The sequence below is a fragment of the Homalodisca vitripennis genome, chromosome 3 (assembly GCF_021130785.1).
Source record: "Homalodisca vitripennis isolate AUS2020 chromosome 3, UT_GWSS_2.1, whole genome shotgun sequence".
NCBI classification, from domain to species: domain Eukaryota; kingdom Metazoa; phylum Arthropoda; class Insecta; order Hemiptera; family Cicadellidae; genus Homalodisca; species Homalodisca vitripennis.
Genome location: NC_060209.1, coordinates 29,858,226 through 29,876,606, shown reverse-complemented (window position 1 = coordinate 29,876,606; position 18,381 = coordinate 29,858,226). Strand labels below are relative to the sequence as shown.

Below are 18,381 nucleotides of genomic sequence, written 5' to 3'. Positions count from 1 at the left end.
GAACAACCTAACTGAGTTGGACAATGTTGAACATCTAATTAGCCACATACCTATCAAAGCTTTCTGCTGTGGACTTCAAACACTTCTTAACTCACTAACGACTGAAGCCACACAGAGGTTCATAAATAATACTCTTCTTTCTTCACTCATAAATAATATTTCTGAGATTTTATCTCATAAAAGTAATATTTCTCTATGATAGTTTTTTTTATTTAGTTATTGTTAATTTCATTGTAATTCCCGTTTTTATAATTAGACTATCCCTCAATTCGGTACCCAGAATTATGTTACAGGTATCTGTACATTTCAGAACAGGTAGAACATTTTGATACATTTCAATGCATTAGTGATAGGTCTCCAAATCCATAGCAGTCCAAACCCTTTGAGTGCCAAGTATTTATTGAGTGGGTATACTGAAAAGTGCCAGGTATTTTTCTAGTGAGTGTACCTAAAAGTGCCAGCCCTTTTGCAGGCATTTTGCAAGGTTTTAGTAAAAAATTCACAGTTTGATTATTTAATAAGCTATCAACATCATTCTTTCTTTATTTTTCTCTTAAAACTCTGTTTAATTAACATAAAATAACAAAGTTACCATAACACTAAATTTAGGAATACCAAAAATGGACTTACCTAAATAAAGTTCAAAACTTTTTTTAAATCTCATTTTTCCACCAAATTATTATGACCTAAAAAATTCATATCCTTTTCTTAGTCCATATCACTGGAAAGTGTATGCAATTGTCTGTAAATCTTGAAAAATTTATATATCTATATTTATATTTATTATCTTTAATAATGAGTAAGTTATACAACTTTTAAGAAACTATTGTCACATTGTTTCCGGTAGCTATGGCAACCAAAAATGTTTATATGTGAGTTTCATAATTTAAAGTTTGATCGGAAGTGTACTATAACAATTTATTTTGAAAAGAACAATTCTTCACAAACATTTTAATATGATATTATTTTAAAATATTAAAGGTTACAATTTTTAGTGACTTTTTCCCAAACGTCCGGTAAAATCAGACGTCGGCACTTTTCGGCCAAATTTTGTCGTCCGGTAAAATCGGACGTTGGCACCCAAAGGGTTAAATCGATAAAATAATATTCCTTAAGAAAGAAATGTATCATGCTATAATACTATTTTGGTAGTGGTCTAAATAGAAACGCTAAGCAAAAGGATTAAAAAAAATTATAGTTTTTCCACAAGACGTACGTTTTTAACTTGACAAACTAAAAAAATCACATCAGATATGTAAATAACAGTAAAATTCCCATCAACCAATAAGATACAAAATAATGCCAATAACCAGAAAGTGGTACAATGGGAAAAAAGATACTAATAAATATCAGTAAAAGTTTATTTTTTAAACTTACAAAACTGATAAATAAAATTGTAACTGAAAAAATTACAGCATAAGAAAATATCTTCTCCATCCCGATAGTTATAAATCTAAATTAAATAATGCCCTAATAATGTCTTATTGAAAACACATACTATAAACTACTCACTGTATTCGTAAAATGATATAGGCACACATTTGGATGGACATGTAATTCATTACAAATAAGGCACAACATTAAAGGCATATTATTGTGCTTTAAAACATAAAAACTTATAAAACATTGTTACAAACCATTTGTACAAACAAAATCCTTGAATAAGTTATTAGCACAATGTGTGTGGGGATAAGATGTGTAATATGGTGGTATATGATACGCTATATGACCCTTGTAGATTACATTAAAGAGGAGACATGTGGCCCTGCCGCAGCAAAATGTTACAATGATACAAATGAAAAGCCAAAGAGTATGTTACTCTTAATCCATCTTTCCTGCCTACAATGTTTATTTTTCAATTTTTATAGAAGCTGTTGCAGTCCGCCCTAACTTACAAAATTCTATATTTATAGGCACAGAGGAAGCGTGCTGGGCTTATAACCCAGAGGTCCATGGACCTTAACAACGACCTGCTACCATTTGCAACGAAAACAGGACGTTGTAGTCACTTTTTTGGGAAGTTATAGTAATTATCTAGCTGGCGGTGGGCCCTTGCCTCTAATTTTGATTTGTGTATTGTATATTCGAACCTGCTATTGCTCAGGTTCCAGCCCGTGTGCAATCCCCACGTGTGCATTATCCCCACGTGTGCATTATCCCCACGTGTGCAATCCCCAAGGTGCATAATCCCCATGTGTGCAATCCCCACAAGTGCATAATCCCCATGTGTGCAATTCCCAGAGGTCTCAGGATTAGACCTTGTGTACTGCAACCAGCTTTATTTACATTCAATTTCAAAACCAACAATAAATCGTTTAATAAACCATCGCAATTATATATGCTAATTAATAACCTATGGTATTCAACTATCCCACCACAGACGGCTTTTATAAACTCCCAGCCACCTGCCTATCCTCCAGACCCCAAATTCCCCAAAAGAAAAATAATTTAGTACCTCTCAACAATTACTGGCTGTTACAAGAAAATAGTTTATATATAATTATATCCAAAATACTTAAGTTATTGAGAAAGGAACTGGGCTCATCTCACTATATTTCACTCGACTGCCACATGTTGAAATTCGGTACTCTACAGGAAAACATGCGGGGAGGGGAATGCTTCTCTGCGGTACCAAGGTAGAGCTGAGCACCACAAAGCCGTAAAATATGTGTCAGATTGCAACCTGTGTAGATGTTACAGTTACTGTACCACGCTACTGGTGACAGTCACAGCATAATTATGGATTGAATTATTTAACATTTCACTTGTGGGCAGTTCGGTTATCCACCATTAGCTCCAGCTGATTAATTCATGATCCTACACATGATACGCAAACTCAGTGTGAGAACACTGTTGCTATATCTCTAGTAAAATTATTTGACAGATGTTTGGTTGGATTCCACGATGATAAGTTGGTGGATTCTATGTTAAAAAAGTTCTAAGATGTGTTCTTTCTTCAAATTAAAACAGACAAGAAAAAATTTAATTTTTTTAATGAAACTTTCTAGACATTCCTTGTACATACCAGGATGTTTTATAAACATGGCAACACTTTTTAATGATCACAACAAGACATATCTATCTAGTCACCAAGTAGATACAAAAGTACAACAAAAGTGTCACAAAACAGTTTGCCTTAAAACAATTAACTACAGTATGTTCATAGTTTTGAAACTGATTTACCACCAAAATTTATTCTTTAAATGTTTAAATAACATTGAGGTGAAATATCAAAACAGGTTGTTCAAAATATTCTAGGACATCTTATTATTTTTTAACTTACACATTCGCTTCCAAATAAAAACATAAAAATCTACGTTTTCATACTGCAAGTGTCTTGTATCTTCAGCTCCTCAGTGTCACATCTAATAAGAATGAAAAGTACATTTTTGTATGTAAACATACGATTTTAACTCTTTGGCTGCAAAGAACAATTAATTATCATTGCACTGTTTTTTATTTTTATTTATACCCAAACTAGTATATTTTCAAGGATTAGTTATGTAAGAAATACTACAAAACAAACATTGGTTTTCGAAATTTCATTCACAAATAAGATATTTTAATTGAATATAATTGAAACAAACCCACAGACTTTTACATGTGGGCTAGCATTTGTATCATTGTGTTTTATATTTGCATAATTAGTACTAGAAAAACATGAAAATAAAAATCTTACACCGTTTTAATCTGTCCAAGCCCGTCATTACATATTAAAGCGGAGTGTAAAGTGCGATGTATGGGGCAGGCTATGCATAAAACTCCTTCAAACAGTACTACATAATTTATGAGTACTTGGTAAATACGTGAGACAACATAAAATTACATCAGAGTAACAGAAATGTACTGGTGAAATCAGAAAGCATCATGCCAGAGTTCCTGGTGAGCCATTATCACTTCCAAGCACAACCTATTTGGCCATTACTAACAAGATATTGGTTCAACCAAGCAACATCATCCCACTGAAGCCAAAACACACTCTGCCCAACACCATGTCTTCTTTGAATCAATGATATAAATTACTAACTCGATATTGGTTCAACCAAGCAACATCATCCCACTGAAGCCAAAACACACTCTGCCCAACACCATGTCTTCTTTGAATCAATGATATAAATTACTAACTCGATATTGGTTCAACCAAGCAACATCATCCCACTGAAGCCAAAACACACTCTGCCCAACACCATGTCTTCTTTGAATCAATGATATAAATTACTAACACGATATTGGTTCAACCAAGCAACATCATCCCACTGAAGCCAAAACACACTCTGCCCAACACCATGTCTTCTTTGAATCAATGATATAAATTACTAACTCGATATTGGTTCAACCAAGCAACATCATCCCACTGAAGCCAAAACACACTCTGCCCAATACCATGTCTTCTTTGAATCAATGACATAAATTACTAACACGATATTAGTTCAACCAAGCAACATCATCCCACTGAAGCCAAAACACACTCTGCCCAATACCATGTCTTCTTTGAATCAATGATATAAATTACTAACTCGATATTGGTTCAACCAAGCAACATCATCCCACTGAAGCCAAAACACACTCTGCCCAATACCATGTCTTCTTTGAATCAATGACATAAATTACTAGCACGATATTGGTTCAACCAAGCAACATTATTCCATTGAAGTCAAAACAAACTCTGCCTAATACCATGTCTTCTCTGGACCAATGATAGACTCTCTAAACACATAATTTCTTAACTTCAAGAGATTGAAAAAAATCCTGACAAATCTGATTCAAACTAGACATTTTATTTAAGGTAATTTTTCATAGTTTCCCTTCCAACATCAACAATGATATCTATCTGTCATTTAAATATTTAGATACTTCTTGTAATATTTTGCTTCATATTTATGGTTTTTATGCACACTTTCATACTTCCAAGGCTGTATTTGTCAATGTACTTACGTGCAAAATTATTTTATTATTAAAAATAAAAATAAAGAATTTTACATCAGTGATTTCAAAATATTAGATATAACAATATTAGGAAAATGTAATCAATTTAAATTAATACTATTTCCTATTTTTACTAAAACATCATGTTTGAGTTAACAATGAATAAATATTATATATTATAATCATATTATGTTTATATGATTGTTTAATTCAAAACAATACCATGTTATTACTAAAACATATTTTTCAAATTGATAAAATACTCAGCTTAAACTGCTAGTCATAATTATTGTATTAAACTGTAAAAAATGTTGTTGCATACAGGCAGGCACACATTAATATCTACAGTAAAATGAAAATACAATAAATTACATGCATATAAATTACACATCACTTAAAAGTTAATTCTCAACTACATTATATTAACAACAATATAAAAGTATACTGAATTAAAATTTGTATTCATGCTACGGTCTTTGGTATTTACTTGTTATTTATTCGTTATTATAAAGTATAAAACACTAAATAATTGACTAGATCGATCAAGTACTTTCAGCGTCTACCTATTAAAAAAAGCAATTAACCTGTTCCTAAACACTGACTTAGGTACACATATTTTGATTAATAATTAAGACTATTTTTACCACAGTGCAAGGCATGAACATCACAGAAAATTATGGACGGATTTAGTAGTGTAGTAGTCATCTTCATAAGAGAGTACACATCTTGGACTGAAACAAGAAGAAGTACCATGAAAACAACAAGGACTAATGACGTAAAAAACTATGTTGATCTGAAAAGGGAATTATACCTATATTCATTTCAAAATCAACTATTTATTTACTTTTTACTATTTATTTACAACTATTTATTTACTATATATGGTGCTTATACAAATTATTAACTACTACTTGTGCCATCACTTATAGCAAAAACAACATAAGGGTGACATAGACACACAAACACAAATAAACAAGGACAACATTTTGGCACAATAGAACTTATCATATTTTGCCTTCCATATGTGTACCAATTGAACAATGATATCCTCAAATGTATGTGTAATAATTGCAATAGAGCAAGTGGAGAAGTTATTCTATAACACAAGATATAATTCAATATTTAGAAACATTTTTAAACATGGAGAGATTATTTTAAGACAAAAGTACAGGGTTCTGTACATAACCAGCAGAACTACTTTTCAGTCTTCAAAAACTGATTTTTTTTAACGATTGTTGAGTTTTAAAGTTTTGGTTGAAGAAGAATGGGTATAGCACTACGACATAGAATTTTTCCGGACATTTGCCATTGTTCAATGATACGAAAAATCAGTAACACTACATTTGGAGATCTGCAATCTGATCTCTTCTTCAGGTAATTAACTAACCTAACAAATAATAAAATTACAAACTATGGTTAAAATAAACAACTCATACCATAGTGTTGTGACACGCGTAAGTCAGGAATCACAACCACCATGTTGTGTGTCAACTTCACTAACTTAAAACATGCACTTAATTATTGAAACTAAACAACACTAATCATTAAAACTACTACAGAATACAGTTCACAATAGGTCTGCATTCGTCGACCAACCCCCTATGACTAACCAGAGGCCAATAGCAAATGGCGATCGTCACGGCAGAAACAAAATGGTTGCAAAAAAAGGAAGGGAACAAGAGTGGAACTTTTTTTTATTATTGGTTCATGCTAGATGAATTTCTTAAAAACCATACTGTGACTCTGCATCGGTTTATTACAAATATCTAATCTGTTTGATACTTTTGGTTTCCTTTTTAGTTTATTTTTTTACAATGAAACACAGTGTTACTGATATTTTGTATCACTGAACGATGGCAAATGTCTGGAAGAATCCTTCCATCGTCAAAAACAAACTTCAAACAAAGAACTACCATATAGTTGATGTTTGCTCTCTTGAGGATTGTGATAAGATCAAGATTCATCTCATATCACTATGTAAATTGAGAAAAGTCACACACTTCAGACACAAAATGGTCAAGAAAATTTTAGATGACACAGACTCTGTTCAGAATCAGAATCTTTTTATTTACATTATCATTAAGACATGTAATGGCGTCCAATAGAATTTTACAAAGAAATATATCTTCATCTCTCTTGCTTTACAAATTAAGTTTTGTAAGTTCATAATATTCTTTCACGGTGTACAAAGATCGTTTCCATCAACCAGTTCTGGAGACTTCTCTTGAGATTTTTCCCACTGAGCCTTTTCAAATGCTGCGGCAATGCATTGTACATCTTGCATCCCGTGTATGATGGCTTCTTGCTGTACTTGGTAGTGCGGTGCGGAGGGAGAATGAAGTCTGTGGCCCTCCTGGTGTTATGTGAGTGTAAGTTCTCACCTCTTTGATTTGCCATACAGTCTGCATCTGTTACCACTGCGAGGACATATATACCTACAATGGTCAGTATTTTTAGAGACTTAAAAGCTCCTCTGCAGCTGTCTTGTGGATTTAAATCTGCTAGAATTCTGATGGCCTTTTTTTTGTTGGATGACAATTTTGTTCAGATTATTTACAGATGTTCCTCCCCACACCGCACATCCATACCGCAAATGAGACTCAACAAGTGTTGATTATAATATATACTCTTCACTGAGCACCTAGGCTCTTATCGCGTGCACAACTTGTGATATTTCAGTCGTTCAGTTACAATAATTTCATGAATATCAACAGTTCATGAAACTTCAGACAAATTTCTTGTAGGTTCTTGTAGGATGTCCACTGTTGTATGGTGATCAGAGAGAAGCTTTCCTTTAATATTATACCACCTGAACATTATAACAACGGCCATCCATTTCTATTTTAATCATATATTTTCATCCAAATCTTTTTGACAAGTGATCAGAGCAAGCTGTATTTATATGCAGATGACTCTAATTTAATAGTTAATGGTAAAAAGTTGATTGAAATAGAAATTGCAGCTAAAACGGAGCTCATGTATATCAATAATTATTTTTGTAGCAGAGGTTTATTACTAAACTTTAACAAAACTAATTTAATTTCTTTGTGCACAAAACAAAAATAGCAATAAACTCATACCAAATATCAACAATAGACAATGTAAAAATTTCTCAGTTAACAAAAACAAAATTTCTAGGATTACTTTTGGATGGGAAACCTAACTTGGGATGAGCATATTTTGGCTTTACAAAAAAAGATCTTGTCCGGATTATTTGCTCTTAAATCCATGTGCAAATATTGCTCAATAGAAATTTAAAAAAATCATTTACTATGCCCACATACATTCTCATATGTTGCGTTGTATGGAGCCACTAGTAATAAAAATGTGCAAAGAATTCTGTAACTTCAAAAAAGGGCAATTAGGGTAATATTAAATTTAAAGAACCGGGATTATGTGAATGATTATTTTTCTAAATTGGGAATTTTAACTGTTTATGGAATGTATGTACTTGAAAAAGTAATGATGTCAGATCAAATGTTTACAAATTACCTTGATTAGGGTTAAATCACAACTACTTTACTCGAAAATAGAATACAAATTGTTGGCAGTACATAAACACTCGTTGGAATTTCATTGTAAAAAACCAAGCTCGGCAGGAATTAAGTTTATAAATAAAATTCCAAAAGACTTACTCAGTGTAGAAAATAATTTATTGCTTCAAAAAGCACCTTATATAACTATTTTTAACCAATAAAGTTTTATATTCATTTGAAGAATGACTATACAAATATTTTAAATAAAATATGACTGATGCCATTTTTACAGATGCCATGGTTTTATTTGTATAATTTTAAATGCAACTGTACAAATTATATGAATAAAGTTGTTTTGAATTTGAATCCTTCTGAAATTTAAATTCCATAATTATTTTCTCAAATCCTGCCCTTTCCTTATGTGACATTATTTTGCGATGGATTGCAGTGGCTTTCAAGTCTTTAGCATTTAGTGGCATATTAAACGCACTTCAGAAACTGGCAGAAAACTGAATGAGAACTTTTATTTCAAACATTCACCACAATATCAGTTGATAAGTTAATAAGGATTGAAGGCTTCTAAGTTGCCTTTGCTGGGTTTTCGCTATGCTGCAGTGGTACAAACTTTCCTCATAAAAATCTCCCTCAAGAAATATGTCTGCTAACCTTATTTGTATTCCAGTTAACCCTAGTCATTTCCCACTAAGGTGTTTCGATTATCAATATTTTTGGATTAGTTAGACTCTATTGTATTATTTCAAAAATGTGCTGTGATATATTTTAAAATACTTAACATACAATACTAAAAAAACTTATTTATACTAAAGTTAATGCTTACATTATTACAGCTCCATTAGGCTGTCCTACAGGAATAATAGTGCAATTCTACATGATACTTATTACAAAAATCTGACTTTGTATACTTATTAACCATTACTTGATACTTGATACTTGAAGTCTTCATCGATGACTGGAATTCCAGATAGATTTCCAGGTTAGGTATTTTATCACTAATACCCAGAACTCTATGTCTATGAACTCTAAGCCTCTATATTAATCATTTCATTAGCACTCTGATCTAAATAAGGAGTTCTACAGTTTATGTAAAATAAACAAATCTGATGAGTAGCAACTTTACTGATGCTGTAAACATGAGTATCTATAAATTATTAAAATCTCCAATAGAACAAGCAGTTGTGATATCAAAAAAACACAAAATGATGGGATTTTCTGTTAATTTGACTGACCAATTTTAATTAGTATTGACATTCAAATTAATTAATTGGCAACATTAGTTGTGTTTTATGACTATGAATTTTATTATTTATGTTCAATCATTAACCAACATTTGAGATTTATTAACAAAATTTTTCTTACCTTTTTATTAGTAACCACCACTTTGCTTTCAACTTCATTTTCTTCACTGACAATTTTCTTTATTGCATTTTTCTTCACTGAAACAGGACATAACAAATTTACACTGTAAAAATGTATTTAAAGTTCTTAACACATTATTTATGATATCAAGATTTTTCCAGAGACCCAAGTTCTGAACAACTGATGAGGAGAATTTTATTTACTTAAAAAATGTATGTATTTTTAATTATGTAACTGATCATCAGTTAAATACAAGTACTCCTTATTGTAATCCTAAAAGATAACATCGGTTCACAAATACAGTACATCCGACATTTGCACAAATTAAGGTTAAACCATGCCTAAACCTGTCCTAACTAAAGTGGGTTATAAAATATTAATTTGAGATGATCTTGTTAAGATTGATTTAAAAACTGTACAGAACATTTAGACACATGAAAATACAACATTCCTTTTTTTTAACGCTCACTTACAGTAAGTACTGACACTCATTCTATTAAACCTAAATGAGCAGACAATACAACAATGAGATTGTCTAGTCCACATGACAACGCATTACGGACGCATTATCCGGAATGCCAAAGTTTCGGATTGCCTGAAGTAATTATAAGAATTGCATTTTTTGTAATCGAATCCTCATTGGTATAAATCCATATTAAAACAGAAAATTACAGAACTAAAACTATGTACGAATTGTTTTAAAAATAACTATAGCATGAAAATCAAACTGTCTGACTAAAACATGCCTTTTAAGTATGTTACGGCAGTCCACAAGTCATAAATGACTGCTACTAGAGAATCCAGACTGAGTTGTCAGCCGTAGTGATGTTTCCGTGCATGCACTGGAATATTATTACTGTCTAACAAATAAATTTATGTTGGAAACTTTCGAACATAACACAACATTAGACTTAATGCTTTTTATACTAATAGAAAATGAAAAGAATGAAATGAATAAAAAGAAGCCTATGTAACTGGCTGATTGAAGAACCGGTCACCAGCTTGGATAAATTTATCAATCGTTGCCAAAACCTATGATTTATCTAATGGATTTTACTATCACAAAATCATCTGCTACAATGTACATTGACTTTGTACTTTGCAACATTGTAATTTATTGTTTATTGAGTAAGACACTAGTCAATTAAAATTTATCAGTCTCTTAAGGTTTTAGATTCTACTGCTAGTTTCACAAAAACAGTTGTAAAGAGTTAGTCAGTTGTATACTAGATACTTCTAGTAATGATAGTAATCATAACTAGTGGTATCAAACTGAAATTTTTCCAATTGCTCAAACAATCTTCAATTGTATACTTGTTTCCTTTAAACAGCAAATTTAATTATTGCATTTACAATGGTACATGAGTACCTATACAATCAGTTTTGGAGAACATAAATGATAATTACAAGACATATAATATACTAATAGAATTAATAGTATTTCATACTTGATACAACGTTTTCACAAGTCTCCAGGACTGCTTGAGATTGGCTTTTCAGCACGTCACTAGCCTGTTGTTCAGCTGATGCCATAATCGAATTTATATCTTCGTTCTCTTCTAATTTCTGAAAATTTAGAAGGAAGTGGTAAAAATACAATAAAATTCCAATTACGATTCACATGCCACTAATAAATCGATTAACTTTCCTATAACACCAAGACAAGTAAGAGAATGTTCTTTCTTTAAGTGCAAAGCTAACTTTTATTATAACTAAATTATAAAAGTTAAAAGCAAAAAAAGTATAAAACAAGGCATTTTACCTAAAATTAGCATATTTATTAATAAAAATAAAAGAACTATTTACAAAACCGTTTATCTCAAATAAATTTAATTTAAATTACATTCACCTCGTAGCACTGTAAAAAACGATAAATATTTCAAACTAATCACAACACTACCACACGATGAAGAATAATAATGAGATACGCGCACTTGTGACAACCAAGAAAGCAGTAATACATGCACGGATATGTTTGGTTATGGTTCTTTAGGAGACGCAGAACTGATGAGCAGGTGGTCAGAGTTAGACAAAGGACGCTTCCCTCCCTCTGTTGCAGAGTGAAGGTCATTTATAAATACTTTCTTGGCAACCATGATAAGCACGGAGTGTGCACTGGGCATTTCGAAGATACCTTTTGTGAACTAAGATACTCTCCAAGGGGCATACTATAGATAACTAGTATACATATAGTAGTTATCTATATGTATAGTAGTTATGTATATAGTAGGGGCATACTATAGATATAACTGTATTTGACATTATTGGTCAAAGTCTACCATACCTAATATATCCGTCTTTGGCGTGGGAAGGGTTAAGAGTTAAACACGTATAAACAAATTGTTTTTCAAAAATTATTTTTGAAATAGTGAAATTTTTTCTTCTCCTTGATTTACCTCATTCATGGACAGAGTCTCAGGAGTGGACTTGGGAATGGACAGGGATGTGCAAACATCTTCCTCCTTCTCTGGTTCCAGTTTGTCAACGTCATCAGGAGCCACCAGGTCCACCGACACCTCAGGCACATCCTGAACCTGAGGATTGGAGGCCAGGGAGCTCTCACGGGACAGCTTGTCTTCCGTAAACATAGAATTGACATGAGGCACTCTCTGCAGTGGAGGTAGCGGACCCCTGGCAGCCACAGGTGGTGACACAATATCCACCTGCAATAAAAACCGTGTTGGCTTACGTTGTCTGAGAATATTTGAGTACCTATCAACTATTGCCTGAGAGAATTAAAGTGTGCCACATTAGTAAAAAGATACATATGCCATCGTCAAACAAAGTTGTGAAATCAAGTTTGAGAGTGTTTGGCCAGAATAAAATAGTTTCAAGCATAACATAGAGGAAGAGAATATGGATGTGCAAACACAAACCAACATTAGGTGTCAGAAAACAAAATTATTCCTGCTTACAGAAATTGTATCAGCTTGCAAGCATTACAACAGTGAAGACTATAGAGCATTAATGACGGTGAAGTACCTCTGGAGGTTGGAGTGTATTGTGAGACACATGACCATTGCTGAGGTGATCATCTGTGTCATCGGTCCGAGGAGAAGCGAGAGCCATGGTGTGACAGCCTCCACAACGTACCTGACATATGAGTATTATTTATGACAACAGACTTTTACCAAATTGCAACAAATATTTGTTATATACACGTTCTGGACGTTGTAGAGCAACGTTTTCGAGATTGGACAGTTTTAGACAGTTAATTTTGTTAAGACATGAAATATTGCCTTCCTAAGTAATTAAGTTAATTCATACATTCATATAACTAACAAGTGGCAAATATTATTTAACATATGAAGTTAATTTCTCTTAAATAATGAGAAAATCCTTGAAATGGAAAATTGTTTGTAAAGACGTAAATGGACACTTTTTTGCAAATATTGTGTTTAAAGGCCCCACCAAGAACAATTTAAAATCATCTTTACAACATTCTTAATGCTGCAAAATTTTAGTTGGCACCACAAATTTTAGGGTCGAAAAAAATGTTACAGGCACCAGATAACATTTCAAAATTCCAGAGGGTCTGATCATAAATACTGGTAAATAAAAAGTAACAACAGCTGACTCATCACAGTGCGAGCAGCTGGTTTAATAGACATGAACAGAAATAAATTTCCAAAATGAATAGACATGTAACATTAAAATGTTCAAAAAGTGTATTGTTTAAATAAATTAAACATTACTCTTCCAAATAGTATTAATACTGATAGTTTTGACCAAATCTTTTTAAGATGTAATAACAAAAGACCCGATATTGGGTAATATTATCTAGAATACAAGTAAAAGGCCCAATTCTGGGTTTGTGCCAGTTGCAGGATTAACAATAAGAATCAGTAGTGAGGGATTTATTTTTATTGAGCTATTTCATTTTTACTCAGATTTGAGAACGAACGATTACATCTCTAAAACTATTTCCATTCGAACAAAAATCCTGTATCTAAACTGATATCGCCCAATTACTCAGATAAAATTAATACCACCTGATTCTCGTTTTTTTCTATCTAACAATAACTATGAAAAAGCAGTTGTTATATATTTATTTTGAAAATTTTACAGCCATCCCATAGGTTGATGGATATAGAATCGCACTTTTGTTTTAGGTTCTCTTCTGTGAGCAATGTGTACGTGTAATATACCTTTGTAACTGTGAAGGGTTTGAAGCGAGATATTCGAGTGGGTTCACACGAGCAGTCAGGGTTGGTGTCTGTCGTCTCGTAGCCTAATTTGCCATGCCGGGTCTCCCCACACGTCAACAGCTCTCCTAGCTCTGCAACCAATAATAGGACAATGCTACAGTTGTTTAACACAGAGGAAAATTTAATTTTTTAGGAAACAGAAAGACTGTCTAATCCTTGCATGTTTATAATTGGGTTGTTGTCTAAATTCCTGAAAGAAGGAATAAAGCAATGGGCATAGGAAGAAAGAGGGAGAACACACTTGCATTTTTTGCTCCATCCATTAAAGAAAAAAGAAAGTCTCTCGACCTGTGCAACCCTGAAGAATCAGAAGGCAATCATTGCCACAAATGCAGTTATTACTCAGTTATAGGCCTCCTTAAACCTCAGGTGGTGGGGAACATTCTCACTTTAACCTATGTTTCCCAAATGGACTACACTAGCCGGATGAATATAATCATCCCCAACATCTATGTATATTCACAGATCATAGTGTGATGAAGATGGGTTGCTTCTGGATTAAATTTCCCAAACGTAGCATCATTCTTACTGCCCAGATTGGTTCAACCACACAGATACCAACCAAACTAGTGCATCCTTTTGGAAAGTCAACGCTAAACTCACTAAGATCTACCTGATCTCAGCAAGGTATAAAACATATGAGTTCATGATTAATTATTTTAATAATGTAAATGATAATAATATAATTTTTCAAAAGGATCATTTTACTAAGAAATAATTGCAAAATAATACAATAAAAGGTTTTAAATAAGACAATGTACATTTTTCAGATGTTGTACTTTCATTACATAAAAACTCATGATTTATAAACTACAATAATACTTACTACGTAAATGGTTACAATTATTTGATTTTCAATCTTGAACTCTTGAATCTTAAATCTCTTAAAATTTTCAATCTTAAATTTAAGCAACTTAAAAACTTTTTAAAAAGATGGTAATAATTTCCAACAATTTTACTCTTAAGTTGTATACTGTAATGTATAAATATTCTAATTTACTCACCAGTAACAAAGGCAGTGTGGCTCTCCCCACAGGCCACCTCCTTGATAACCTTATCTCCAAGAGTATGTATCAGAGTTGGCACTAGCACTTCTGTCTGCTTAGCGTTAGGTAGGCCTAGCTGACCACTCCAGTTGCTACCCCAGCCATATACTTTGCCGTCAACTAACACATCCAATACACAGATCATTTATTACTTTTTCAAGTATCTGTTTATCCAAATGAAATTAAGACTCTAGCATTTATTTCACTCACCCTGAAGGAACTTGATCTCTAGCGGAATCAGTCAGATATATTGTATAGCTAAGAAGAGGTTTTATCTCACTACAATCTATTTACACTTATTTCAGAATACTGCAAGAATGAATCTTATGACTCTTCTGAAAATAAAGTGTTTTAACTTTAAAATGCTTTGTTTGAAGTTTGTTTTCGACGATGGAAGGATTGTGAAGGAAACAGGATTTTCCCGGACATTTGCCATCGATCAGTGATACAAAAAATCAGTAACGTTTTGAGATCTGCAATCTGATCTCTTCTTCAGATAAATAACTAACCTAACATGCAGTTACAAACTAGGTTAAATATAAACAAATCATACCAGAGCGTTGTGACACGCATAAGTCAGGAATTACAACCACCATGTTGTGTGTCAACTTCACTAACTCAAAAAAAAGGAATAAAAACAAAACACAACACTAATTATTAAAATTGAATAACAGAATACAGGTCACAATAAGTCTGCATTTGCTGACCAACCACCTATGACTATGTTAGTGAAGTTGACACACAACATGGTGGTTGTGATTCCTGACTTATGCGTGTCACAACGCTCTGGTATGATTTATTTATTTTAACCTAGTTTGTATCTATGTGTTAGGTTAGTTATTTACCTGTAGAAGAGATCACACTGCAAATCCTTAAAGTGTTTTATTACTAAATGAATTTCTCAATTTCAGTATGGCAATTCTAGGTATCTAAAACTATTTTACTTACATTGCTATAAATCAAAAGCTCTCACATGATAGATGTGCCTTTTGTGGATTTGAAATACGTTTTACTATAGGGCTTTGCGCCCCACGTGCTTCCAAAATTCCAATGATAATCTTAGGAGCATATTTTTGTTTAGTTTGAAACAATTGATTACTAATACATGTGAATTGCTCAAACAGTTATTTTTCAATCTACCTACAACCAACTTAATATCAGATTGATTGTTAGTTGTTCAGCCACAAATATTTGAAGTCTTACCATTTTCTTTATATGCTTGATGAATTTTAAGCAGTTCTCACATTATTATTATTAAATGATATGTGCTAATTCATCAACGAAAACTTTTTAATTTTAGGTCTGAAGATTGGTTTGCTTAGTGATACTATTCTTGTCAAAATTTGTAACAAGAGCAAATTGAACAATTTATATAAAATAATCTATAAAAAATAAAATTGTATTTACCCTTTTACACTACTATCGAATTCAGCAAAAAAATGCATTAAAATTTACACATAAACAGCCAATGTAAATTATTTTTGGACACTTGCAAAAACAACTATAAAATATATTAACCATAGATAAGCTATTTTGAGACTACATGGAGCACACTGATTCTGTATTTGTCATTTTGTATTCCAAAGGTTAAAAGTTACATTAGCAATTACTTAATTACATAGTCATAAGCCACATGTGTAGTTTACTCTGTCGGCATCACTGTATATGCAGGACGATTCGTTTTAGAAACTACTTTATAATAATCAATTATTAAATACAGGAGTCAACAATATTAGTTTACCTGCTACAACAAGAGTATGGTTTCCACCGGCTGCCACAAATACAGGCCAAGCATCAAATGTGACAAGAGTAGGGGTGAAAACACTCTCAGTGAAGCCGAGTCCCAGCTTGCCTGCCTCCCCTTCACCACACACCAGCACCTGACCTTCTTCTGCAAATCCAACACACTTATGTATACATGAGACTTCATCTGAACAGTCGAGGAGTGCAAACTCCCGTATCTGTTGTTATCTTCCTAAATCTCAAGACATCACTAAGCTATTTTGAAATAATAACATTCATTTGGTTAGTATTTTCTAGAACTATGATAACCATGATAACTATGACTAATTTAAAATCTAACAGATACTGGAGCAGGTCACACAAAAATGGTCTGATGGTGGTACTGGTATGTCTGAATCTCCTCTCTACACTCCTTGCCCAACACTGTTCCCAATTTTATATGTAAGGAAAATTACTAATCCTTCCCAACATCAGTTGCAATATACATACATTTGAATTCAATCATCTGTTTTGTAGACAACACATAAATGAAGCAGACAGTGTGTGACCATTGCCACATTATGATGGAAACGAAACAGCTGGTGGTCAGCAGCCATATTATGGGAACACCAACTCTAATGTCATTGGATTATTTTCATGTTGGATGCGGTAAGACAATAATAACATAGAATATTTAAATGGCCAACCAAATCAAGATTATAACAGTTTACAGACCTTAACAGATGTACTATTACTTTTCAGATTTTACAGCTGATCCAACTCTATGACAAAAAAGCTTAAACAGTTATTCATTTGAAAAAGATTTTGAATTTCCAGTTAGAACTGACCTGTCAGTAGAACTGTGTGGTAGTATCCACAGGCGATCTTGGCTACACTCTCACTGAGCTGGAGTCTGGTGGGGGTGGTCACAGACTTGACCTCCTGACCCAGTCCAAGTTGCCCGTCAGAGTTGCTGCCCCACACAAACACCTCTCCCTTATCTGTCACAGGTTTCACATGTTAACAAAACAAACAGAATTCATTCGAATTTTAATCCAGACTTGTTATGGGCACTTTAATATTTTAGTGTAGTGTAAGTGGAGTGCCAGAGCTTGCAGTATGCTACAAAGTAAAGTACCTTGGTGTCACACTTGATGAAAACCTTAGCTGGGCTAGGCATGTTGACACTGTATGTAGTAAGTTAAGCTCTGGGCTCTATGTCCTTAAAAGAATGAGCCAGATCTCAGATGACAAAACTGTAAGGACAACTTATTTCGCCCTTTTTGAGACGCATTTGAGATATGGCCTTGCAGCCTGGGGCAACTCGTCAGGAGGCAATCTACAGAGAGTGCTCATCCATCAGAAGAAAGCAATAAGAGTGATGGCAAGACCGGGCTTTAGAGACTCGTGCAGAAATGCTTTCAAGGAACTACGCATATTGACAGTCGTGGGACTATATATTCTTGAAACCACGATCTATGCAAGAACAAGCAACCTTGAAAGACGAGGCAATATTTACCACTATGGAACCAGGAACGCTGGCACTTATAACCTACCTGTCCACCGCCTTAACATCTTCAAGAAAAAGCCATCATTTATTGGTGCAAAGTTCTGGAATTTTTCTGC

At 33.1% G+C, this 18,381-nt stretch overlaps 1 protein-coding gene across 1 annotated transcript in view; it reads right to left on the bottom strand.

Moving 5' to 3' along the window:
• Positions 1-5,119: 5,119 nt before the first annotated feature.
• Positions 5,120-18,381, bottom strand: part of LOC124356741 (X-linked retinitis pigmentosa GTPase regulator-like) — a 32,351-nt gene continuing 19,089 nt past the window's right edge. The window contains exons 6-14 of the mRNA XM_046807928.1: positions 17,604-17,756; positions 16,775-16,924; positions 14,992-15,153; positions 13,928-14,058; positions 12,762-12,872; positions 12,176-12,442; positions 11,228-11,345; positions 9,780-9,856; positions 5,120-5,657 (exon numbers count right to left, since the gene is read on the bottom strand). Of these exons, the coding sequence (XP_046663884.1) occupies positions 5,634-5,657; positions 9,780-9,856; positions 11,228-11,345; positions 12,176-12,442; positions 12,762-12,872; positions 13,928-14,058; positions 14,992-15,153; positions 16,775-16,924; positions 17,604-17,756 (1,193 nt within the window). The 3' untranslated portion in view covers positions 5,120-5,633. The remainder of the gene's footprint in view (positions 5,658-9,779; positions 9,857-11,227; positions 11,346-12,175; positions 12,443-12,761; positions 12,873-13,927; positions 14,059-14,991; positions 15,154-16,774; positions 16,925-17,603; positions 17,757-18,381) is intronic.